This window comes from Primulina huaijiensis, chromosome 4 (genome assembly GCF_012295235.1).
Source record: "Primulina huaijiensis isolate GDHJ02 chromosome 4, ASM1229523v2, whole genome shotgun sequence".
NCBI classification, from domain to species: domain Eukaryota; kingdom Viridiplantae; phylum Streptophyta; class Magnoliopsida; order Lamiales; family Gesneriaceae; genus Primulina; species Primulina huaijiensis.
This window is the reverse complement of record NC_133309.1, coordinates 13,267,784-13,294,232: the sequence shown is the minus strand read 5'-3', so window position 1 is coordinate 13,294,232 and position 26,449 is coordinate 13,267,784. Positions and strand designations below refer to the sequence as shown.

At 39.4% G+C, this 26,449-nt stretch overlaps 1 protein-coding gene and 1 long non-coding RNA gene across 2 annotated transcripts; one reads left to right on the top strand and one right to left on the bottom strand.

Moving 5' to 3' along the window:
- The first annotated feature begins 4,163 nt into the window (after positions 1 to 4,163).
- On the top strand, positions 4,164 to 25,812 carry LOC140975318 (zinc finger protein BRUTUS-like). The gene is made up of 14 exons (XM_073438979.1): positions 4,164 to 4,496; positions 19,020 to 19,229; positions 19,635 to 19,829; positions 19,908 to 20,236; positions 20,589 to 20,811; positions 21,065 to 21,233; positions 21,327 to 22,607; positions 22,745 to 22,916; positions 23,006 to 23,227; positions 23,309 to 23,446; positions 23,785 to 24,019; positions 24,114 to 24,173; positions 25,132 to 25,203; positions 25,288 to 25,812. Exons 1-14 carry the CDS (start codon positions 4,224 to 4,226, stop codon positions 25,417 to 25,419), a joined length of 3,711 nt encoding a protein of 1,236 aa, XP_073295080.1. The 5' UTR covers positions 4,164 to 4,223; the 3' UTR covers positions 25,420 to 25,812.
- Positions 4,825 to 6,216, bottom strand: LOC140975319 (uncharacterized). The gene is made up of 3 exons (XR_012174951.1): positions 5,713 to 6,216; positions 5,586 to 5,618; positions 4,825 to 5,104 (listed from the first exon to the last, which is right to left on the bottom strand). It is a non-coding gene; the product is annotated as an uncharacterized lncRNA (long non-coding RNA).
- Positions 25,813 to 26,449: the final 637 nt, after the last annotated feature.

The window sequence follows — 26,449 nt, the reverse complement described above, 5'->3', positions numbered from 1 at the left end:
AAAAGCGTCTCATAGCATCGTTAACCGCCATAATTAGAAATAAATTAATAAGCTAAATAAAACATTTATTTAACTTCAATTAATTTATCAATAATTAAATTTTTTGTAAAATAAGTTTTTTTTATAAATAATTAAAATCTAATTCAAATTTTTTATTTCGTGAGAAAATTCTACAATTTGATAAAAACAAAATTTAATTTTCAAGGTTAATTTGATTAATTTTCATATAATATCAATTTTGACCTAAAAATTTGAAAAATCCAGAAAATCGCCTTGAGCCCAAAAAAAAAGTCTGTGTGGGGCAAGGCTTCCCGAGATAATCTCGGGCACCGTACCGAGCCCCTTTTGCACTTGCCGAACTATTAGGGCTGCGCAGTTGCCTGCTACCCGAACAGTTCAGGCAGCAGTCCTCGCGGGAGGGCTACGCACGACTCTGCATGCTAAATTTTTATTTATTTAAAAACTGTGGAGGCAGCATACTGCTTGCCCTGGGCAGCATCGCGTAGAACAATTCCAGGCAGTTGCAGGAAAATAATTTTTTTTTTAAAAAATATTTTTAGGGTTGTATATTTCAGGAATTTCAAAGAAGGTTAGAAATTTAAAGAACTATTATTTAATTTATTAATTAATTAATCAATTCTAGACATCTGTAGAATATTCTATGAGAATCATGTATTTATAGTAGTCATCACTACTAAAATTATTTTTTAATTAATAATTCTAGAATAACTAAATAAATAATTATGAACTCATTACAAACATGATTGATGATCGAACAGTGCCGATGAACCAAAGGTACGAATCTGGATCATATAATGAAAATTGAAAATCTGTAAGTTCAAAATTTCTACAGATCTATTTTTTGCGGCTGCTATTTTTGTGAACTCCTTCATCAAAATAAACGGTTTCACTTTCTTCACTTAATCAACAATTAAGTTAACTTTCACATCTTCCATCATATGAACGAATTATAAATTCCTTTATAATCAACATGTTTGATCTCCATTAAACTACTGTCGCCAAATTCAACTCATTGAATTTGACTATCTCAATTGGAACACATAATCCGATATTGTGTGACCCTCAAAAGTTCAGGAAAACAGCTAATCGTGAGTTCACAACTTCATATGATTCACAATAACATTTAGTATTATTCGGGCTTACCTTAATTAACCATATTTTTTTCAGCAACCCCTTGATAAAAAATGTTAGAACTCTAGTATGATTGCACCCATAAGATTATAGTAAAAGTGTCTCGTAGCATCGTTAACCACCATAATTAGAAATAAATTAATAAGCTAAATAAAACATTTATTTAATTTCAATTAATTTATCAATAATTAAATTTCTTGTAAAATAAAGTTTACTATAAATAATTAAAATCAAATTCTAATTATGTTTTTCGTGAGAAAATTTTACAATTTGATAAAAAAAAAATTTACTTTTCATGGTTAATTTGATTAATTTTCATTTAATATCAATTTTGACCTAAAAATTTTGAAAAATCTAGAAAATCGCCTTGGGCCCAAAAAAGAAGTCTGTGTGGACCAAGGCCGCCCGAGATAATCTCAGGTACCCTGCCGAGCCTTTTTTGCATTGGCCGAACTATTGGGGCAGCGCGGTTGCTTGTTGGCCGAACAGTTCAGGCAACAGTCCTCGCGGGAGGGCTACACACAACTCTGCTTGCTAAATTTTTTATTTATTTAAAAAATTTGCTGGTAGCATACTGCTTTCCCTGGGCAGCATCGCCTAGAAAAATTCCGGACAGTTGCAGAAAAATAATTTTTTTTGAAAATATTTTAGGGTTGTATTTTTTAGGAATTTCAAACAAGGGTAGAAAAAAAATAATCAACAAAATTTTTTTAAAAAAAACATGCGATCGAGAAACTTTGGCTCTAATACCACTATGGGAGTACTGTTTTCTCTCACTCAATGTGTAGCGGAACTTTAAATTTTTTTTTTTAACATTCGATACGTTTTTGTTCGTCGTATCATTTAAAACATTCATATAGAGATTTAGTTTATTTACCTATGCGTTTAAGAACGTTGGAAACCAAATAAATCCGGGATTAACGGAGTTGGTCCTTCTTGTAAATTCCTATATACGAATCGTCCTCCTTGTTCGACCGTCAAATCAGGTACATGATCGAATACTGGATTCCTAATTTAAATCTTAATAGAGATCTTAAATAATTTTTCGTCGAGACTGTATCGCCTGAATTCTAGAAATCTGGTGGCGATGTGGCCATGAATTTTTCTTGTGAAGAACTAAGGTGGCCAAAATTTTGACGAGAGTGAATGGAAAAATTTTTGTGGACAAAATTTTGACTGCCAAAATCAGTGTGTAAAACTTGTGGTATTTCATATGACCCTCAATGAAATATTTATAAACTTTGATTCCTAATCATATCAGGATTCCCACTCATATTAGGATTCTTATTTTCATTAATTAATTAAAATTCTCATTTATATATATCATGCAATGATGACTCTTGATATATTTATATTAATAAATCTATAAATATGTAGACATATGTACATGTATAGACGTATATGTAAAATTAAATAATCATTATTTAATTTCTTATTATAAAACACATGTTGACGTTATATAAGTTTTTCCATTTAAAAAACTTATTATCCCCCCATCCCCACCCCCTCTCTCTCACTACACACATTAAAATATTTGAATTTTATATAAAAGTATGTATGATTAAATAATAATTATTTAATTTAACAAAGAAAATATGAGTTTGTTGTAAGGTGACGAACCTTAATTAGTAATATATCTAAACCTCCGCACATATACATATTTGACCAATTTAAATTAAAATTAAAAGGGAGAAAATTACACAAACATGCAAAGTATATATTATAAAAAAAAATGACCTTTGCAAGCTATAGTTTTATCATGTACACGCACTTTACACGTGCTGTTCGAAGACACATAATTATGTGAAGTGTGAATTTTGGCATTAATTTCTGTTCAAATACCAATATAAAATTTTATTTGATTTAAAGACTTTAGTCACCCTTTTAACAAAGTTTAACTATTAAATCAAGAATATTTTCAAAAAAACATACTATTTCTGTATATATAAAAAAATTCAAATTAGATTATTGATTGAAATATAAATGTGTTCGAAGACAATAAATAACGTTATTAAAACAAAAAGTGGTGCTTGTGATATTGTTTTAAAAAAATTCGAGTACCATCGTTGTCAGAGATAAAGTCACAATTTCAATCCCCGAAAAATCGTAAGTTGATGCGATTTCTAGGAAGAATTGTTGGAATTAGGAGGAGTAAACAACCGAATCGAGACGAATATAATTAAAATTTAAAACTCAAATTTAACTCGAATTGAAGAATTGTTGGAATTAGGGGGAGTAAACAACCGAATCGAACCGAATATAATTAAAATTTAAAACTCAAATTTAACTCGAATTGAGTATATTTGAGTTCGAGCTCGATTCGGAACTCGAAAATTTTTAATATTTTTTCTCGATTTCGTCTCAAAATGTTCGAACATATTCACGAGCTATTCAAACTATTTCTCAAACATTAAGGTTCGGTAATTAAAATTTAATTTTACCACATTTAATCAATTGTATATCGAAATAATTTATAGTAATATTAAGAGATCTTTCAAGAAACTAATCTAATTTCACCAAAAAAAAAATAACAATATCAGATAAGATATATGAACTTTATATCTTCCGATTATAAATAAAAATAAAACAAGTTGTTACATATATATCGATAAACACATAGTCGTCGTCATTTATTGTGTACTGGATAAATCTACGGATTGACGTAATAACTTGTAAAACATATTAGTCAAATAAATTATTTCTATATTTTTATCTAATATAAACTTCATATTTAATCTATGTATTCAAAATCATATTATAATTACAAATTAGCATCAAATTTTTTTATGATACACAATATACATGACACAGTCATGAATCTTAAAATTCCTCACACATGATCCACGGATCTCCCCTCTCCCCTCACGCGCCACGCACACTCGACATGGATCCGCTGACGTGGATCATTGTCGCCACGTCATCCGCCTCGAATTTCCCCGCCACGTGTGCAACTATAGATTTCCTCCATTTATCCATCAAAAATCTCATTTTCTTGTCACCCTCCCAGAGAGAGAGAGAAATCCCCACGCCTCTGTGTTTGCTCCTCCTCTCAGATTGTATGGTATAAATACATGGCCGCTCCTGGGATTCAGAACGGCAGCGTCTCCATGATGGCGGTGGCGCCGGTGGATCTGAACGGGCGCTCGGCGGCAGAGCTGGAGCCTTCGGCACCGATTCGGATTTTCCTGTTCTTCCACAAGGCGATTCGGACAGAGCTCGAAGGCTTGCACCGAACTGCGATGGCGCTGGCGACGAATAAGAACGGCGGGGACATCAGGCAGCTGGTGGGGAAGTGTCATTTCCTCAGGTCGATTTACAAGAACCATTCCAATGCGGAAGACGAGGTTTGTGCCAGTTGGTTTCTTTTCTGTTTGTGTTTTTGTGCTTGAATTGGTTGGTATTTGCGGTTTATCTTGCTTAGATTAGCAGAATTTGTTGTGGTCGATGAATAGAGTTAGCTAGTTGTTGCGCTTGACTGAGCTGTGTTTGTAGGATGTTAGGTGAGATTTACTGGAAGAATTATAATCATTATTGAAGAGATTTCAGCATTGGACTGTAGCCTCTGTAGGTATCGTTTTGATTGATGCTACGTTAGTATATTTCTAGAAGTTGTTGATGATGAATGGGAGATAAATGAATCTTTAACTTATTAATGTTCAGTATATTAATTGTTGCGCCCTTACCCGAGCCACTACTAAACAGACTACTAAGCATGCAACATTAAATCTTAATAACAAAAATTAAACAGCGGAAACCAAATAACTTAATCATCTTACAACCCAAATTAAAACAGAACAAACAACAGCAGTCTTAAACATTAATACAACCATATCGAAAACATAATTCTGAACGAGAAAACGATAAACCACACATAAAACCTCCACTGGATCACCACCGAAAACCCAACTGCTCTAGCCACTGCCCTGTTCGTCCGAACCGTCCAACCTAAGATCTGCCCCGTTGAATGGGGTGCCCAAGATGAAGACAAAGACGTGAGCGACAATCGCCCAATACGAGAATGTACGAGTATACAAACTGATATGATGCATGCGAAATACAATATGCTCGGATATCAAGGATCAAGTCAAGAATCTTATGCTCAGTCTAGAGGCGCCTGAGTGTGTAGTCTCTGATCTGTCCTAGGTATGTTTTGGCTCCCACACTCATCATCAAGACGTGGACCTACAATTTCCAGGTCATCAGAGCCCGCGGGTCCCGTTGGACACTGTAGCTCTCGATGCCCCATCGTCCACAATACAGAATAGGGCTGAGCGGCCCCAACAAACGAGGTATATCTCAAAAGATATGAGGCTCAACATGATATGTCATGCATAATATGCCAAAGCAGTAAAACATGTTTAATGCAACACATAAATATGCAGCATATAATTGTGTATACTACGCTTGGATATCTCAGTCAGTACATCACGTACCTCACTAAAACAATCTGACAGAAAGCTCTTAACCTAGACAATACCAACAATATGAAATCACTATCAAACCAGATTCTGAATTACCAAACATGCTATAAAGTTCTTCCTGAAGGCTTTAGGATTATACCTGCGTCCGTCGTCAGCCCGCTGATGATGTCTCGATCTTAGTTCACCGACCCCCCCTCGAGTCGACACTAGCTCCGAAACTTCCCGACACCAAAGTGCCCTAGAAACTGGCTAGAAAACCTAAGGTAAAAGACTAGAACTCTCTCTCTGAAGGATGCGGTGTAGGAAACAAAAGAATTCGGCTTCCATTTATAGGCGGCATCCGGACTATTTCAGAAATCCGAATCAATCTTATCTGCCACGTGTCAAAATCTCATTCGTCTGGTTGGATTTCTCGAGAAAACGTAATCGGAAGTAGATCGGGTTATCCATTTAAAATTCGGTGGATCCAACATATTAATCCCAAATTATCAATTCGTTAATAATACATAATTAGCAACTCTTTAATTATCTCTTAATTAATACTTCATTCAAAATAAGAATTCGGATCATTACATCCTCCCCTCCTTAAAAAGATTTCGTCCTCGAAATCAGAACTGAAGTACAAAACAACTGAATAAAATACAACTCATGATTACAAAGACACAACTCATGATTACAAAGATACAACTCAAAACAAATGTGGATACTCTGAGCGCATACGACTCTCTCACTCCCAAGTCGCCTCTGCAGTACCTCGGCGTTGCCATTGCACTAGAACAAGTGGAATGGTCTTGTTTCTGAGCTTTTTCTCTTTCCTACCCAGGATTAAAAGTGGCTGCTCGACATAAGTCAAGTTTTTTTCAAGTTGAACATCTGTCGGACCAAGAACGTGCGATTCATCTGCTACATACCGTCATAGCAAAGATACATGAAAAACATTATGAATGCTGTACAGATACGACGGAAAAGCCAATCGATATGCCAAATTTCCAACACATTCCAAGATCTCAAAAAGTCCGATGAATCTTGGGGCTAATTTTCCCTTGAGTCCAAATATCATCACCCTGCGAAATGGTGAAACTTTAAGGAAAACTCTTTCCCCTGACTGAAACTGTAGAGGTCTACGCTTGGTATTCACGTAACTCGATTGACGATCTTGTGCAGCTTTAATTCTCTTTTTAATCAATTCCACTACGTCAATCGCTTGTTGCACCAATTCAGGTCCTTGCACTTGTCGTTCTCCTACTTCGTCCCAAAACAATGGAGTACGACAACGTCTACCATATAATGCGTCGAACGGAGCCATACCAATGCTGCTGTGGTAGCTATTTTTATATGCAAACTTCACAAGCGGCAGATGATCATGCCATGCTTGTTCAAAATCTAAAGCACAAGCACGCAACATGTCCTCGAGTGTCTGAATAGTCCTCTCAGACTGACCATCGGTCTCTGGATGATAGGCAGTACTCAGACTCAATGTCATTCCCAACGCTTGTTGAAAAATTCCCCAGAACCTTGAGGTAAAACGTGGATCTCTGTCACTGACTATACTTGTTGGCACACTATGATATTTAAGAATCTCTTGGATGTATAGTTTTGCCATACGATCGAAACTATATTCCCGACTATACGGAATGAAATGTGCTGACTTAGTCAATCGGTCTACAATAACCAAAATGGCATCACAATTCTTAGAAGGCAACGGCAAGTGGGTGACAAAATCCATCGTCACATGCTCCCACTTCCACTCAGGGATAGGAAGATTCTGAAGTAATCCTCCTGGTCGTCGATTTTCAGCTTTCACTTGCTGACAAACCAAACACTTGGCTACAAACTGGTAAGCACTTTTCTTCATACCTTTCCACCAAAACCTGGTCTTCAAATCCTTATACATTTTCATGCTTCCAGGGTGGATACTCAACTTACTCCGATGGGCTTGAGATAAAATCTCGTCTCTTAATTCAGAATCTTCTGGAACTACGATTCTTCCCGACAGACACAAGGTTCCATCTGTTTGGAACACAAAGCCAGATGTGTTGTCTCCGTTAGCTAACCTTGCTAACTTTTTCAATTTCGGGTTAGAAAACTGAGCTTCTATGATTTTGGCATACAACTTCGGTTCAGATAAAATGCTAGTTATTCGAATGTGTTCCCTTCCTTTCTTATGACTGAAGTGAAATCCCAGAGAACAACAATTTTGGATTACACTTGATATGAAACTTGTCTGAAGTGCAGATAATCTCACCTTGCGACTAAGAGCATCAGCTATAAGATTCGCTGATCCTGGATGATACTTGATTTCGCAATCATAATCCTTTAACAAATCCATCCATCTTCTTTGGCGCATATTCAACTCTGCTTGAGTGAAGATATACTTAAACTCTTGTGATCTGTAAAAATCTCAAATCTCTCTTCGTAGAGATAATGTCGCCAGATCTTTAAAGCAAACACAATCGCTGCTAATTCCAGATCATGAACTGGATAATTCTCTTCATGCTTCTTCAACTGTCTGGATGCATATGCAATCACATGACCATTCTGAGTTAAAACACACCCAAGTCCTTGAAGTGATGCATCAGTGTACACAATGTACCCTTCTGATCCAGATGGAAGAGCTAAAACTGGTGCAGTTGTCAAACGTTTACGCAATTCATTGAAACTATTTTCACAATCATGTGTCCATTCGAACTGCACATTCTTACACGTCAGCTGTGTCAATGGTTTGGCAATCTGAGAAAATCCTGAGATGAATCTCCGGTAATAACCTGCCAAACCTAGAAAACTTGTTATCTCTTGAGCTGATTCCGGTCGTGCCCAACTCAACACTGCTTCGATCTTGCTAGGATCCACTGATATCCCATCTTTTGATATAACATGTCCTAAGAAGACAACTCTGTCGAGCCAAAAGTCGCACTTGTTCAACTTAGCATACAGTTGGTGATTCCTTAAGGTTAGTAACACAATCCTTAAATTTGTGCATGCTCTTCAAGGCTACGAGAGTATACCAGTATGTCATCAATAAAGACAATGACAAACTTGTCAAGATACTCCGGGAATACTCGGTTCATCAAATCCATAAATACTGCTGGAGCATTCGTCAAACCAAACGGCACCACTAGAAACTCGTAATGCCCATACCTTGTTCGAAATGCAGTCTTAGGAATATCACGTTGATGAACTCGAAGTTGATGATACCCATACCGTAAATCGATCTTCGAGTACACTGAAGTTCCTTGCAGTTGATTAAACAAGTCATCAATCCGTGGTAACGGATATTTATTCTTGACTGTTACTCGGTTCAACTGTCTATAATCTATGCAAAGCCGCATAGACCCATCCTTCTTTTTAACGCACAACACTGGTGCTCCCCAAGGAGACACACTGGGTCTAATGTACCCCTTGTCAAGAAGATCTTGTAACTATTGCTTCAACTCTTTCATCTCCGTTGGTGCCAATCTATAAGGCGCTCTGGAGATAGGTGCGGTTCCTGGTACCAACTCTATCTCCGCTTCCAATTCCCTCTCCGGAGGAAATCCAGGAATCTCATCGGGGAAAACATCAGGAAATTCATCGACAACTGGAATGTTCTTCACGTCGATCACATCCTTCGATACGGCAACAGCATAAATGAGGTATCATTCTCCTCCTTTCGCTAAAGCCCGTTGTGCCTTTACAGCAGACACTACTGGCATTGGAGGTCGAGCTCCCTCCCAGAAGAAAAACCAATTCTCGTCTCCTTCTGGACGAAACTGAACGAGACGTTGATAACAATCTACCGTCGCTCTATACTTAGTCAATAGGTCGATTCCCATAATACAATCGAAATCTTCCATAGCCAATATCATCAAATTGGCAGACAAGTATTTTCCCTCAAACTCTAACAAACAGTCTACTACAAGTCGCTTATCTAAAACCTCTTGTCCCATCGGTGTAGCCACCGACATCAAAACATCTAATGACACGTAGGGTAGTTTATGCTTCTTAACAAACATTGATGCTATGAATGAATGCGATGCCCCAGTGTCAATTAATACATATGCAGGAATATCACATAAAATAAAATTACCTGCAATGACTCTCTCGTTTTGCTCCTCAGCTTGTTCTTGGTTTAGGGCAAACACTTGCCCTTGAACTCGTGGACGTTGCTGAGATCCTTGTGATATTCCACCACGACGAGAACCTTGAGCAGGACAACCTTTCTGTTGCACAGTGGCCTCAGACTGTTTTCCACTGTAAGACCCTGCCATAGAACCTCCGTCTACACTCTGATCCTCCAAATTAGGGCAATCCCTTTTCATGTGACCAAAACCACCACAGTTGAAACAAGTACCTGTTACTTTTCGACAATTTTCCGTCTGGTGTTTTCCTGCGCAGTGGCCACATTGCAGCTTTTTCCTACCAAAGCTGTGCACCCCTCCAGAACCTGAAGAAAAAGATGCAGACTTCTTGAAAGACTGACCCCTCGGTCCCAACGAACTAGAACTTTTGCTAGCTTGCATTGCATAGCCTTCCTCCTAGCAATACTGATCTCTGCTTGAAGACAACAATTAACTAATCCTTCATACGAAGTAGGATCGTCACAGACTGAAACCCGATAAAAACTCTCCTGGTTCAAACCATTCAAAAAGTAGATCGGGTTATCCATTTAAAATTCGGTGGATCCAACAGATTAATCTCAAATTATCGATTCGTTAATAATACTTAATTAACTCTTTAATTATCTCTTAATTAATACTTCATTCAAAATAAGAATTCGGGTCATTACATTAATTGATGTAATTTATCTGCATTCGGCTGTAGTCACTAGTTTCTCGTAGGTAATTGATGTGATCTGGGTGAATAAGGTGAGCTGGGTCAGGCAATCCACCGAATCTGATAATAAGTTGATGATGGAAAAATGAGAACCAATTCCACCCTAATTCTTTCCCTATTCTGATTCCCAGCCCTTCTCTCAGGGCCGATCACCTTCCTCCTGGTTTTACTACTTCTTTCCGGGACCATGTTAGAAATGGTCTCCGATTTCCCATTCCTTCCTTTTTTATCGACGTTGCTAAGTTCTTTGGTGTCCCCGTGAACCAATTTCACCCTAATTCTTTCCGGATTATGGCCTCGGCATATCCTTTTTAAAATGCACAATCTCTTCATTAACCTCCTCATTCTTCATTACTTCTTTGTTTGCCGGATGAGGGATAATGCTTTCTCGTTATTTGCCCGGTTAAAATCTCGCTTCCTTGATGATATCCCTGAAAGGGGATCGGTTACGGTGCCCGGATGCGCAACGGAAATTCGAAAATCATATTTTCAAGCAAGAAATCGAGCACCCCTCCTTAGTGTGTAGCAAATACGAAAAATTCAAACATAGGATGTTTTAAAATATACCTATCAATCACAAATATTGATTATTGGCTCCAACTAAGTTGTAAACAACTTAGTTCTTGAAGGTAGACAATCTTCAAGCTTCCCTTGAGCACTCCTTGTTCTTTGAGAAGATAATGCTTTCATCAACAATTGAAGAAGCAAAAATGGAGAGAAAAATGACAAGAAGTTTCGGCCATCACATGTGGAGAGAAGGGAGGAGAAAATTTTCTTGGTTGTGTAAAAAGTTAAAGTGCATGTGAGAGACATGCCTTGCTTATTAAATAAGTTGTCTCCCCACTCTTCACCTTCCCATGCATGTGTTTGGGTTTGTAACTTTTACAAAGCCCATGGACTATTATTTTAATATTTAAAATATCTTTGAGATCAATTAAATCTTACTTGAATTTATTCAAGCCCACTAGTTAAATAATTATTTTCATTTGGGCTCTACAAGACCCAATGTTATTTAATTAATTCAACATTTGAATTAATTTAATTATTTGGACTCTACTAGGTCCACTATTGTTTAATTAATTCAACTCTTGAATTAATTTAATTAAGTCCATAATAATGTTTATGAAAATCACAATTTCCAAATACATTATTTATTTAGGTCAACTTTTAATTTAGGAACATTTCCACAAATTAAAAATTAAATTCCCCATAATCCTCTTATTGAAGTCGTACTTCTATTTTTCTTTGTGCTTATAAACTCTTTTATAAGCCATTCAATACATTGAACTATTTTACTTCTCAACGGGATCTAGAAAGTTAGCACTTGTGTGACCCTCAATGGTTCATTGATACAACTAGCAGTGGGTTCACATCTCAATGTGATTCGGGACTAAACATGTCCTTATATGAGCATACCTCAGTTGCTCCATTCTTATTTATCACCTCCTTGATAATAAGAACGTCAGAACTCAAGTCTGATAGTCCCCAACCAATCATGTTAAGCGCCTAGCAGCATCGCTTACATGATTCCCTAGGTATCCAATGATAGTGCCTGCAAGAACCATTCCATTATGGTTAGTATACAGTACGGTCCCTTCATCTCATATACCCCGACCGATTCGACAATCATTGGTATATCGAGAGTTGTCAAAGAATCGATACTATGTGTCATGTTGTAGTTGCATCGATGGTGTAATCTAAGAAACCCATTTCTTAATGACCACCAACACTTTGATCAGATATTTCAAACTACATACACATGAGATCACATAGGATATCCATACCCGAAGGTAAGCGGTGAATCCCCGACTACAATGCATAGACTCTTATATATTTCGACAAAACACCCAACCTTGCCACCTGATGACACCATATGACTCGGTAAACAAGTCAAAGTGCAATGCTAGTATATAGAGTCACAATGTTGTCTCGGCTCATAAGGACTAATGGTGTACAACCATAAACTAGGACGTTTCCACTCGATAAGTGAGAACCACTTGGAAAGTCCTTTATGGAGGGTTGTTCAGTGCACTCTAGAAGGAGCACCTATCTGCATGCTCTGACATCACAATGTCCCCTACCAATTAAACATGGTACTCACATCGCAGATACTAGACTCAAACTCGATCGGCCTTTATCCTACTTAGCGGCGGCTGAATCGACTAAGAACTGTTTAGAATATACAGTATTCCAAATATGAGTTTCATGATACTCATCATATGAGCATCTCATATTCTTTTTACTATTTGTATATTCAAAAACTTTATCTATGCAACAAGCATGGGTATACGGATAAAGATGTGCCAAAACAATAATTTCAAATATTATTAAAATAAAGATTGTTTATACATAGAGTTTCAATGTGAACCCTCGGCCAACAATTGGCTCGACGGGCACCTGCTCTAACAATCTCTTCTTCTCAGAAGGGATGGAAAGGACGCTTCTTTTACATTCGTCTCCCGACTCCACTTTTTTTTTGACTGCTTTCCTTCCCACTCTTCCTTCACAGCCCCCTCTTCCCCGTTCTTACAAATTCGAAGAGCCCTACCTCCGAAGCCAAGAGTTGGTGGGGGGTCAAAAATTTTCTTCTTCTTCCCTCCCCTCGGAGAGTGCCCGGGTAGAGGACCCTATCGACCGGGTGATTGATGAAGTGGCTGGGTCGGGCGCTCAACCTGGTAACTTTCAACTCCGAACTTCTCTTTATTCTTTTACTTTGTTGTTGTCTTTACCATCTTTTTTCTTTTGTGCAGACAATTCAGAAATGCAAGAGGTCTTTGCAAGAAGGTGGGTAGCTGAGAAGGCGGCCAAAAAGAAGAAACTTGTAGCTCGGAAAGCTGCTGCTGAGAAGAAGAAAATGGTCTAGCCGGCGGTTGTCGAAACTCAATCACTTGTTGTGGCCGAGTAGGAGGTGGCCAGACAAGAAACTCCAAAGGAGGGAGCAACCACTAGGCCTGACTCCTAAGAGTATTCGGCAGACCTTGTTCCACTTATCCAAAGGAAAAGAAAAGCGTCTGCTAGCCCAGAATTGACCCTCCTTGGGGAAAATGAAAGAAGAGACCTAGGCACCTTCCGAGCAGACCAGTGCACCTCTCCCCCAGCGACTCAACCTCTCACCGGGCCCCTCCTCTCTAGCCTGCCAAGAGCCCGTGACAACATTTTCTCGGAGGGAGCCTCTCACACCGGGGTCAGGCTCCTCAAGCAGATGCTTCTTCCTACTGAGGAAGCCCATCTAAGGGGTTCTCTCCCTACCCCAAAGCTTTTTGAGGGATCTAACCAGATCCTTTCCGTAAGTTTTACTTTTGTTCTCTTCTCTCTTTTTTTTTTTAACTAACTCTTGTTCGGACAGGGTGTTCAAATGCTGATCTCGGCCTTTGAAGAGGTAGCAGCGGTTGCTACTAAGGAAGGTGGTCGAGCCCGGGCCACCCAAGAGCTTTATGAGCAATTGCAAGGGGAATTGTCCTGGGTTCGATCAGCTCATGAAGAGATGGTCACCGGCCTCCGCGCTGCTTTGGATATTCCCAATCAGCAACTATCGACTACTCGTACAGATTTGGCAAAGGTCCGAGATGACGTTGGACATTACAAGGGCATATCTCTGCCTTAGAGTCAAATAGTCATTCTTTGACCCAGGAGATAGAGAACCAAATATCCCAGGAAACTGCTGCTAAGACTGCCCTGGTGGCCTTTGAGCACTCTCAAGATAAATGGCGAGCTTCCTTCCTTCAGTCTCCTGAATTCAAGACGGCCGTTGAGGATCGCGCATACTCTTTCTTCTGAACCGGCTTTGACAAATGTCAAGAGCAATTTGAAGAGGCTGGGCTCCTTCCGGAGGATAGGGAAAACTTCCCCAACATTGAGCGAGCCATAGCTTCCCTACCAATGGATTTCGGGGGAAGGAAGACATATCAGGAGAGGAGCGTCCGGGCTCGAGTCAAATATTTTGAGAATAGGATTGTAAATCTTTTTTCTTCTAGTTTCCTTTATTGTAATCTTGGCCTTCGAGCTTTTTTATTAATGAAATCTTTTTCTTTCACTTGTCTTCTTTTTCTTTCAACACTGTTTGTGGAATGTTAAATCTTCAAAAAATTTTCCAAGTGTTGAAAAATAACAGGGATTTTTAAGAAGTGATCGGGGACTTCTACCTTCGAGCCAGGGTACGGATCTCTGGACTTGATAAATGTCGGGGTACGAATTCTCGAGTCAGGGTACGGGTCCTTGGACTTAATAAATGATCGGAGTACGGAGCCCCGAGCCAGGGTACGGGTCCTTGGACTTAATAAATGATTGGGGTACGGAGCCCCGAGCCAGGGTACGGGTCCCTGAACTTAATAAATAATCGTGGTACGGAGCCCCGAGCCTGGGTACGGGTCTCTGGACTTAATAAATGATGGGGCTACGGAGCCCCGTCCCTCGACTTAATAAATGATCGGGGTACGGAGCCCCGAGTCAGGGCACGGGTCCCTGTACTTAATAAATGATCGGGGTACGGAGCCCCGAGCTAGTGCACGGGTCCCTGGACTTAATAAATGATCGAGGTACGGAACCTCGAGCCAGGGCACGGGTCCCTGGACTTAATAAATGATCGAGGTGCGGAACCCCGAGCCAGGGTACGGGTCCCTGGACTTTAAGAAATGATCGGGGTACGGAGCCCCGAGCCAGGGTACGGATCCCTGAACTTTAAAAAATGATCGAGGTACGGAGCCCCGAGCCAGGGTTACGGGTCCCTGGACTTAATAAATGATCGGGGTACGGAGCCTCGAGCCAGGGTACGGATCCCCGAACTTTAAAAAATGATCGAGGTACGGAGCCCCGAGCCAGGTTTACGGGTCCCTGAACTTAATAAATGATCGGGGTACGGAGCCCCGAGCCAGGGTACGGGTCCCCAGACTTAATAAATGATCGGGGTAGAGAGCCCGACCTAGGGTACGGGTCCTTAGACTTAATAAATGATTGGGGTACGGGTCCTCGAGCCAGGGTACGGATCTCTGGACTTAATAAATGATCGAGGTACGGAGCTCCGAGCCAGGGTACGGGTCCCTGGACTTTAAGAAATGATCGGGGTACGGATCCCCGAGTCAGGGTACGGATCCCTGGAATTATTAAATGATAGGTACGGAGCCTCGAGCCAGGGTACGAGTCCGTGGACTCTAAGAATTAATCAGGGTACGGATCCCTGGACTTAATAAATGATCGAGGTACGGAGCCTCGAGCTAGGGTACGGGTCCCTGGACTTAATAAATGATCGAGGTACGGAGCCCCGAGCTAGGGTACGGATCCCTGGACTTTATGCTACAACTTATTGAATGATTATTTTATTTCATTCAATAAATTATAGTACCAAGTCCCCTAAGCATAATACTTTTTCAAATGAAAGATATTCTATGGTTTCTTAAGGGAGCGTCCCTGAGCATCTTCCAAGTAAAAAGCTCCCGAGCTAAACTTCCGCGTAATTTTAAAAGATCCTTCCCATCGAGCTTCCAGCTTGTCTACATCTCCAGCTAGATGTACTTTCTTCATTACTAGATCTCCTATCTGAAAGTCCCGGTTCCGGACTCGTTTATTGTATGTTTTCATAACCCGGCCCCGATGTTACATGCTTATTAGTCTGTTTAGTAGTGGCTCGGGTAAGGGCGCTACACAAGGCAAAAACATTAACGTTAGTTTTTAAACAATTTAACAGATTGACCCGGGTGGATAAGTCAAGATCTCGAGCCATCCAAGTCTCCTTTCCCGGCATAATCTCTTCCACATCTTGCTTATCCTCTGCCACAAAATGCACATTTCCTTTCTCTGCATCCTCTCAAGCTCCTCAGTACGACCTCCGCCCTTCTCCTCCCGCCTCGCCTTCTTTTGGTCCACCCGGACTGTTTCGACATAGCATTTCCGGGAAGAAGGTTGATCTCCCCGTATTTCTCCTGCCTGATATCCGACCGGAAATTTTATCTTTTGGTGATAAGTAGATGCTACAACTTTCAATTCGTTCATAGCCGGTCGCCCCAAGATAATATTGTATGATGAAAGGGCATCCACAACTGTAAAAGTGGTCATGACAGTCTTTCTCACTTCCCGCGTGCCCAGGGTCAAAGGCAAAAATAATTTTCCCCTCTGGGTATACAGCGTGACCAGCAAAACCGAAAATGGCGGTTTTTACTGGCTCTAACTGGTATCCTTGTAAATCCATTTGCACTAGGGCTTCCTTGAATATGACATTAACAGAGCTGCCAGAATCCACAAAGACCCTCATGATATCATAGTTAGCAACTCGGGCTTGGATTACCAGGGCGTCATTATGAGGAAGGTTGACTATCCGGAGATAATCCGGGCCAAAGCTGATAACCACTTCATTCCTCCTTGCTTCCTCGACTTCCAAGCAATCTCTCCTACACCGCGTCTTTCGGGCCCGATTAGAATCATCATCCGTGGAGCCTCCGGAAATTATTTTTATCACCCCTAAGGCAGGGGATGAGGCCTTCTTCCGCTCTGGTTCCTTATTTTTCATCCGATCGGGACACCTCGCGAATCTTCTCGTGAACTGGGTCCTAGATGCTGAGTTGAACAGGGTGGCAATCTCGTCCTTAAGTTTGATGGGTGATATCCTGGGGCAGTAGGATGGATTTGTTACCTTTTCAACATTCGACATTCATTTGTATTATGAGAACACACTTTGTGAAGGGTTCAAAATCCCTTCTTCTCGAATCTAATAGATTGTGGATTGGGGTTCAGGTCCCATGCTCTTTCCGAGCTGCATTCTTGGACATCCCTATCCCGAGCAATTTTCAGAGGCACATGATGGGAAAAATGCCTGGAATTGACCTTCTTCTGAACTCTCTCCTCGGGTCTGGCCACCCGATCACCTCTCTCTCGCTTCAAAGCATCTCACTTCTGCTTCTGGGCTTTCTCCATGTTAATGTATTTTTCTGCCCGGGCCAAAAGATCCTCAAAGTCCCCGGGCGATTTCTTGGTTAACGATCAGAAAAACTCGCCCTCCCGTAAACCCTTGGTAAATGCAGTAGTTTTTGTTTCAGGAGCACATGAGGGAACATCTAAAGCGACTCGATTGAATCTTCGGATGTATGACCTTAGAGTTTCTTCAGGGCTCTGCCTCACTTCGAACAAGCTGAAAGTTGTTCTTTGGTACTTCTTGTTGCTGATAAAATGATGCAAGAACAACTTCTGGAAGTCTTGAAAGGCTGGATACTTTGAGGAGACAGTCCTTCAAATCATCTCTAGGCAGAGTCAACCAGAGTAGTTAAGAACACTTTACACTTAGTCCTATCCCCATAACAGTATAACATAGCCATATTTTCGAATCTGGCGAGATGTTCTTCAGGATTGACACTCCCATCATAATCCTTTATCTTTGCGGATTTGATGTGCCCTGGCAGAGGTTCCTTGATGATGATATCAGAGAAAGGACATCCTTTAGTGACTACCCGAGTACTATTCCGACCTTCAACCTGCCCCTCCAAGATCTTCATTTTCCTCCTCAACTCCTCCAACTCTTCAGCTACAGCAGGGGATTTGGAACCAACACTGGACTCCCTCTCCTCTGCTCTTACCTCCTCTTCTCTGCCTGCTTGATCTCGCTCTTGCTCACGCTTTGGCTGGGTAGAATGATGAGAAGGGGCTTTTTTTGCTATGGCCTTCTCGACGGCATCGGATATAATCCGAGCCAATTCTTCAAGTGACAAGGTGATAGTAGGCTGAGGTCCAGTGAGTGGAGGGCCACCTTGACCAGAGAGAAGTGGGTTATCTCCAGGAACCCGAGAGTTTTCTTGGTTCGTTCTTCTAGTGGGTGCCATATCTACGTCTTGAGCTCAAGTTCCCACATAGGGCGCCAATGATGTGATCCGGGTGAATAGGGTGAGCTGATATTTGCCTCTTATTCTACAACTTCTTTGAAATACCACAAGCATCTTATTCTACAAGTTGGGCAAGATCATAAGAATGGGTTTTAAAATATAACCATTGTAAACTGACTGCACAGAGTATCGTCCTAGCTTTTTTATAATTCATGCATACATTCATATAATTCATTGGTCGCATGGATTATTATTGCTTTCTTAATTTTCTTAGTGCCAGCACGACGTTATGAGTTAGCAGGGACCTTATTTACATTCCTTTGTGTAATATTTGCGATGGCATATGTTATAGAGTAGCAAGTGTAGTTATTTAAAGGCCACAAGGTGCACGCACGCGTAGGAACTAGGTTTAACTTTCAAGCCTTGGTGCACAACCCCTTAATGGAACTTGTGCCATGCACGTGAAGATAAAGGTTGAGACAATCATCAATCGCAACTTAAATACCAAATCTGTGAATACAAGTATTTTCAATGTAATAATAATTCATTTTTGTTTAAAAATTAATTAATATTTGTTTTATTATTGGTATATATTTTATAAAGTAAATAATGACCGATATGTGTGTATTATTTCTTAAATTTTTTTTTCGGTTCTAGAAGAATAAATGTTAGCACAACTCTGTTTGAGAAGGTGGGTGCCTCGCCATGAGGCCTGCGTCTATGTATGATGGATGATATTGGTAAATCTTAGTGCACTTGCTTCTTTAATAACCATTGCAGCAAAGATTGTACCATATTAACTATGAAAGGTTCATTTAAATGGCGATGGCAGGTTGTCTTTCCTGCGCTCGATATCCGTGTGAAGAATGTGGCAAGAACTTATTCCCTTGAGCATGAAGGGGAAAGTGTGCTGTTTGATCAGTTGTTCACATTGCTGGATAATGAAACCAACAACGAAGAAAACGACAAGAGAGAGTTGGCTTCTTGTACTGGAGCCCTTCAGACATCAATTAACCAGCACATGTCCAAGGAAGAGGAACAGGTTTAAGTCTGAACTTTTTTGTGTCTTATGCGTGCTCATAGTAAAAAGAGTTTACTCAGAAAATCTAAGCAAACACTGAAAAAATCTATATACAGGTTCATGTATGCAGCTGTTGCCTTTCTTCGAGATGAAATATTTTCATCCACACATTTAGTTTGCTAATTGGTGGAGGAAAGATTAAGCACTTTGCAATTAAAGACCTCATTATCTTTTAAGATTATGTATCATGCATATGCACGCACCTGTCTACTTGGACCGCACCACCACTAGGCTAATCAGCCGGTCGTATACCCGCATTATCACATTCTTAAAATCAATCATGGATTTTTCATGTTTACCTTTCTTTATTCTATGCAGGAACACATTTTTTAATTGGAAATTACTTTGTTTCTTGTAATGTGGCAGGTCTTCCCTTTGCTTAATGAAAAGTTCTCATTCAAAGAGCAGGCATCACTAGTGTGGCAATTTTTGTGTAGCATTCCTGTAAATATGATGGCGGAATTTTTGCCGTGGCTTTCTTCATCAATTTCACCAGATGAGAGACAGGATATGCGCAAGTGCTTGCACAAAACAATACCTGATGAAAAATTGCTTCAACAGGTTAGGCACTTTGAGACGATAAAAAGGCTTAAAAAGTTTCTAATGCTTCTCTGACTTTTGAATTTTTTCCTTTTGAAGATTATATTTAATTGGATGGATGGCGTAAAGCTTAGCAGCGAACGGAAACGCTGTGAAGAACATTATAGACATGCTATATCAACTGGCGCTCCATCCGAGGACATGAACTGCATTTGTAAATCTTCCCAAACTTCTGAAAGAGAGAATCTGCTGTCTGATTCTCTTTATCATCCGATTGATGATATATTGCACTGGCACAGGGCCATCCAAAATGAGTTGAATCAGATCGCTGAAGCGGCTAGGAGTATAAAGTTAACTGGAGATTTTTCTGATCCATCTTCCTTCAACAGAAGGCTCCAATTTATAGCTGAAGTCTGCATTTTCCATAGGTTATCTTCAGTCTTGTTGCTTGCCATTTTTTGAAAAAATTCTTTAATTTAGTTGTGGGAAGCAATGGCAGCACATTTTCTTTAGAAAATTTCTTAATATTATTGCTCTAGGTCACAATCTTCCAAGTGGGCTATTTAGTTTAATGACCTAGCAATTGCATTAATCCTTCTAATTTTTTGCTTTTTTATTGGAGTTGGCTCTCTCAATCAACTTATCGACCTTGGGTGGAGGAAACCGAAACATCATCAAAACTTTGTTGTCTTGCCCTTCCTTCTAATACACTTGGCCGACAATGCAGTATACAGTTAACTGGTTAACATTGATCTTGAATTTTTTTTTCTTTTCATGCAGCATTGCCGAGGACAGAGTTATTTTCCCTGCTTTAGATGCAGAGCTATCTTTTGTGCAGGAGCATGCAGAAGAAGAGAGTGAATTTGACAAATTTCGATCCCTGATCGAAAATATTGAAAGTGCTGGAACCAACTCATCTACTGAATTTTATTCCAGACTATGTTCGCAAGCTGATCATATAATGGAGACAATAAAGAAACATTTTCGCAATGAGGAAACTCAGGTGAGTGATGAGCATGTGACGTGCTTGTCCTTGTTCATTTCCATATTCTGCATTATCGTATCCACCGTATTTAACCAGTCAGCCTCCCATGTTCAAAGATCCAACATCTGGTGTGCTATTCCTGCACCACTTGATTTATTGATCTTTTTAAATGTTCCAACTCAAATCAATGCAATCAAAGACTGAAATTTTTAAACGAAACATCCTTTGTATGGTTCTAGATTTGTACCCTACTCATATTGTTGTGTTATAGGTTCTTCCACTTGTGCGGAAGTATTTCAGCTTTGAAAGGCAGCGAGAGTTGTTATATCAGAGTTTGTGTGTTATGCCACTGAGATTGATTGAATGCGTCTTACCATGGCTGATCAGATCGTTGAGTGAAGAAGAAGCTCGATGTTTTCTCTACAACGTTCACATTGCAGGTTTAGTGTCAGCTTTCTTCTCCTCTATGTTGTGAATTCTTTATTGGTTAACCACCAGTGTAAGACCTGAACCTGACCTAATTGTTATTGTAGCTCCAGCATCAGATACCGCATTGATTACTCTATTCTCTGGTTGGGCATGTAAAGGTTACCCAACAGGCATATGCCTTTCTTCTTTTGCATCTGGTTGTCATTCTACGAAGTATCTTACAGAAACCCGAGAGGATTTAATCAAATCTTGTTGCCAGTCTGCCTGTTCAAGAATTTGTAATGAAAACACACCTTTTGATCGAGCAAGCAAGTGTGTAAAGACAACAAAGCCTGGAATTGTTATTGCTCTGGTTGAAAATAATGGTTGCAATCTTTCAGGAACAAGATCCCAAAGTGTTTCTCTTGCTAACCAGTCTTGTTGCGTTCCTGGTCTTGGAGTCAATAGCACTAGTCTAGGAATGAATTCCCTTGCCTCGGCAAAGTCTCTGCGCTCTTTATCTATTGGTCCTAGTGCTCTTTCTCTCAACTCCAGTCTTTTCAACTGGGAAACTGATACTTGTTCCTCCGAATGTGGGCTTATAACACGACCTATTGATGACATTTTTAAATTCCACAAGGCCATTCGAAAAGATTTGGAATTTTTGGATATGGAATCTGGGAAACTTAGCAACTGTGATGAAACTTACCTTAGGCAATTTAGTGGTAGATTTCGTCTTTTATGGGGTTTGTACAGAGCTCATAGTAATGCAGAGGATGATATCGTGTTCCCTGCGTTGGAGTCAAGAGAAACTCTACATAATGTTAGTCACTCGTACACATTGGACCACAAGCAGGAAGAAGAATTGTTTGAGGATATTTCATCTGCGCTAGATGAGCTTTCTCAACTTCATGACCATTTGAATGCTAAAAACTTGGCTGAAGATTTGTGTGAGAAAATCTCTCATTCTTCTTCTCTTGCTGATACCTTAAGAAAATATAATGAGATGGCAACCAAGATTCAAGGCATGTGCAAATCCATTAGAGTTACTTTAGACCATCATGTCATCCGTGAAGAGGTTGAGCTTTGGCCGTTATTTGACAAACATTTTTCTGTGGAGGAGCAGGACAAACTTGTTGGACGGATAATTGGCACAACAGGTGCAGAAGTGCTTCAGTCAATGCTGCCATGGGTAACATCTGCTCTTACTCATGAGGAACAGAATAGGATGATGGATACATTGAAGCATGCGACCAAAAATACTATGTTTAGCGAGTGGCTTAATGAATGGTGGGAAGGGACTCCAGCTGCATCTTCACAGTTATCCACGTCAGAGATTATTAACTCGAAAGGTACTCCAGCTGCATCTTCACAGTTATCCACATCAGATATGAGTAACTCGAAAGGTAATTGTGCTACAATTATCAGTCCATCCATGTGAATTTTCATTCTTGGTTTACGTTTTGTTTGTGCTAGTGAGATGCGCGTATTTTCAACCATTTGCAATGTTGTAACCTCACAAGCTTTGAATATCGTGTCTCAGAATATAAGATGCATGAATCCATGGACCACAGTGATTATAATTTTAAGCTTGGGTGGAAAGATATATTCCGGATGAATCAAAATGAGCTTGAATCAGAGATCAGGAAAGTCTCTCGGGATTCATCTCTTGATCCAAGAAGAAAAGACTATCTTATTCAAAATTTACTGACCAGGTTCCGATTTCTTGCAATTTTCAGTTCTGTTTTGTTTTCTTAATACGATAACATGTGTTACTTACTCCAATCACAATAACCTTTTCTAGTCGATGGATTGCTTCTCAGCAAAAAATTTCGCAATCAAGAAGTAGTGAAGCTGAAGATAATGACAACTCTCTTGGATGTTCCCCTTCATTTTGTGATCCAGATAAACAGATTTTCGGGTGTGAGCATTACAAAAGGAACTGCAAGCTTCGTGCTGCTTGCTGTGGCAAGTTATTTGCGTGCAGATTCTGTCATGATAAAGTCAGTGACCATTCAATGGATAGGTAACTCTTGGAAATTGGTTAAATAATGAGCAAAATGTATATTTGTTCTTGAACATAGATTGATGTATTGTTATCTTTCAGGAAGGTCACATCTGAAATGATATGTATGAATTGCTTAACAATACAGCCGGTTGGACCAATCTGCACAACACCTTCTTGCCATGGACTATCCATGGCAAAGTACTACTGCCGTAGTTGCCGGTTTTTTGACGATGAAAGGTTAGCTTTTATAAGAATCCTATTCCTACTTGTTGTGCATTATCGCTGCTTTAGTTTCTTTTCATATGGAGGTATGTCATGGCTCTAGCGTGGGTAACTAAATTTTTTTTAACAACACTGCTATCAATAAAGGGGGTTCCGAATGTAGTAGATTGAGTGCCATCATCTCAGGATAACTTTGCTTTATAATGTTCTAAGATTTCCTTAATGTTTTTGTCCAAAACCTTCATTTTTTTGTCTTTATTTATAGACATTCAGTATAACATTTAAATAGATAATGGCAATGATGCTTATGTTTTAGATTTAACTCGTTATTCTTAAATTCATTCTTTTTGCAGGGATGTGTATCATTGTCCTTCGTGCAATTTATGCCGTGTCGGTAAAGGACTAGGTATAGACTTCTTTCATTGCATGACCTGCAATTGTTGCCTTGGCATGAAGCTATTGGAGCACAAGTGTTATGAGAAAAGTCTCGAAACTAACTGTCCCATATGCTGTGATTTTTTGTTTACATCAAGTGCAACCGTTAGGGATCTTCCCTGTGGTCATTATATGCATTCTGCTTGTTTCCAGGTCTTGCCTTGATCTTCTTTACTTGCTTCCCTTGGGTTCATTCTTGGCATTTGTATTCCATTGTGGTAACACTCTCTTGTATTTCACATTCCAGGCATATGCTTGCGCACATTACGTCTGTCCCATCTGCAGCAAGTCTATGGGGGATATGTCGGTAATAATGAGTTATTTATTCAAAATATACTCTTCAATTGCCTTATTGTTTATTCGTTGTAGGTTTATAGTATGAGTGGATACTGTCCGACAATCATTTCATTTTGAATGATGTCTCTGTCTCTCTGAGGAGTAGTTTTTCTGAGACATGATCCCTCGCCATATGATTCATGTTACTTGTTGCATTTTTGTATTGATTCCTCAAACTTTGATCTTGATGTGGATGTGAGTTTGAATTGGTGGTTATGAGTTTTATTCAACCGCATATTGGTGCAAACATTTAGATGTTCAACATTCATTATTTTGGCTTTTTGTGCCGAGGGGTGGGGTTGGAAGGTGAAGAGTGGTATCCAGTTTGTTTCGGGTCGGCAAGAAATTGTACTCGAAGGTTTTGATGATAGGAAGTTGAAATCAACCTCTTACATTTATAGGTTTACAAATTTGATGTCATTAATTTAGTCTAGAGCCAGCGGCTCATTCATTCTCAAGTGTCACAAGTCATGTTAATCGTCTCTTCCAATTTACATGACTTGTTAGTATTGTGTCATCACATTTCACACCCCATGTTTTGATCTTTTCTTTTTACACCCAGTTTCAACTCTCACTGTGAGATAAATGTTATTTATGCATTCTTTTTTTTGGGTAAGTTTGTGTAATTTTAATTCGAGCCTTCAAATTTTCTTGATATTTTGCTCTATCTCGAATAGTTTTAATTCGAGCCTTCAAATTTTCCTCATATTCGATCTCGAATAGTTTTAATTTAAGCCTTCAAATTTTCTCCATATTTTGCTCGATTCTATTTGTTTACACCTCTAATTGGGATAAGCAAACTCACAAGTAAGTATATGTTGCCATTCACAGGATGTTCATAAATTTCTCTCGTGTTCATGTGGGACTTTTGATACTTTCTGAGGTATATAAAGAATTGTTTTACTGAGGGAGCTGTTTCATTTATGCAGGTCTATTTTGGCATGCTTGATGCTTTAATGGCTTCTGAGGTCCTTCCAAAAGAATACAGGGATATGTGTCAAGTGAGTATTGAACTCTACCTGAAGACTCTTCTTTCTAACCATTTTCTTGATAAACAATCAAGTAAATCAATTTCAATGTTCCAGGATATATTATGCAACGACTGCAACAGAAAGGGATCAGCGCCCTTTCATTGGCTGTATCACAAGTGTGGCTTCTGCGGATCTTACAATACAAAGGTAATCAAAGTTGAACAATTGCCTACGTGTTCATCATAGTTGTCACAGAGACGATTCATTTGTGTACAAATCGGTTGGTGCCTGGTGTTATCATACCCTCCATGCAGGCGAGATCATACTTCTTGGTGAGTTTGTTGTCCATTTTCTCTTTTCTCATCCTAAAAGCCGACGTATAGCATACTTCAATCTGTTTGAGATCTTTCCTTTGTTTAAATTTTTTTTGCCGATATCTTCCATGCATAGAGAAGAAAGTAAGTCGAAGACTGCCATATAAAAAAAATTTCACCATCAAATAATTTTTTGACTTCAATATTGCATTATCAATGCAACACAAGTGCCACTATAACTGAACTGTATATTATCAGGTACTGATTATTATTTGATTACCATTTTAGGTAGTTTCTTTTCACTGGTGCAGAACACTTTGGCTTATGTGTCTGATTCCTTAACCCGATCTTTTCTTTAAATACACGTCGTTCGAATCTTGTGTTTTTTTTTTACGTTTCAATAAATAATATGTGCATTGATGTTATTTCCATAAATGTTCAGAGGACTCTGTAAAATGAGGGATCCACATGTTTGGTTGAGAAAATAATTATTTTCGAATCTTCTCGATTAGTTTAGCAAGTGAATATAGTTTAATCTGACGGCATGTCATGAGTGCCCTTAGGGCTTGACATAGGCAATCTGGCAGTCCAATGGTTCTCAAAGTCGGGACTAGGAGTCGCTAGGTGGATTTCACGGTATCAAGGGACTTGTAATGGTTCTTAGACTAAATTTCAGTCAAAACTTTGTTAAAATTCAATTGATATCTGGTTCATTCTTTCTGCTTAAGCAGGATCGTAATAATAAGTAATGCAAAAGAAATCAAAATAAAGAAAAAAAGTATCTTTAGGGTCTGGTTCAATTTTCTTGTATATATGCAGAAGTAAATAGACAAAGAAAATGATAGTGACATGTTAGGGCAAGTGCAAGCCAACAAATCGTGATTTTAATTGGGTTTTCAATCCCAAAAAATTAAAAACACGAGCCTATAATTTTTTCTTATGTCATGTTCTAGTTTAATTCA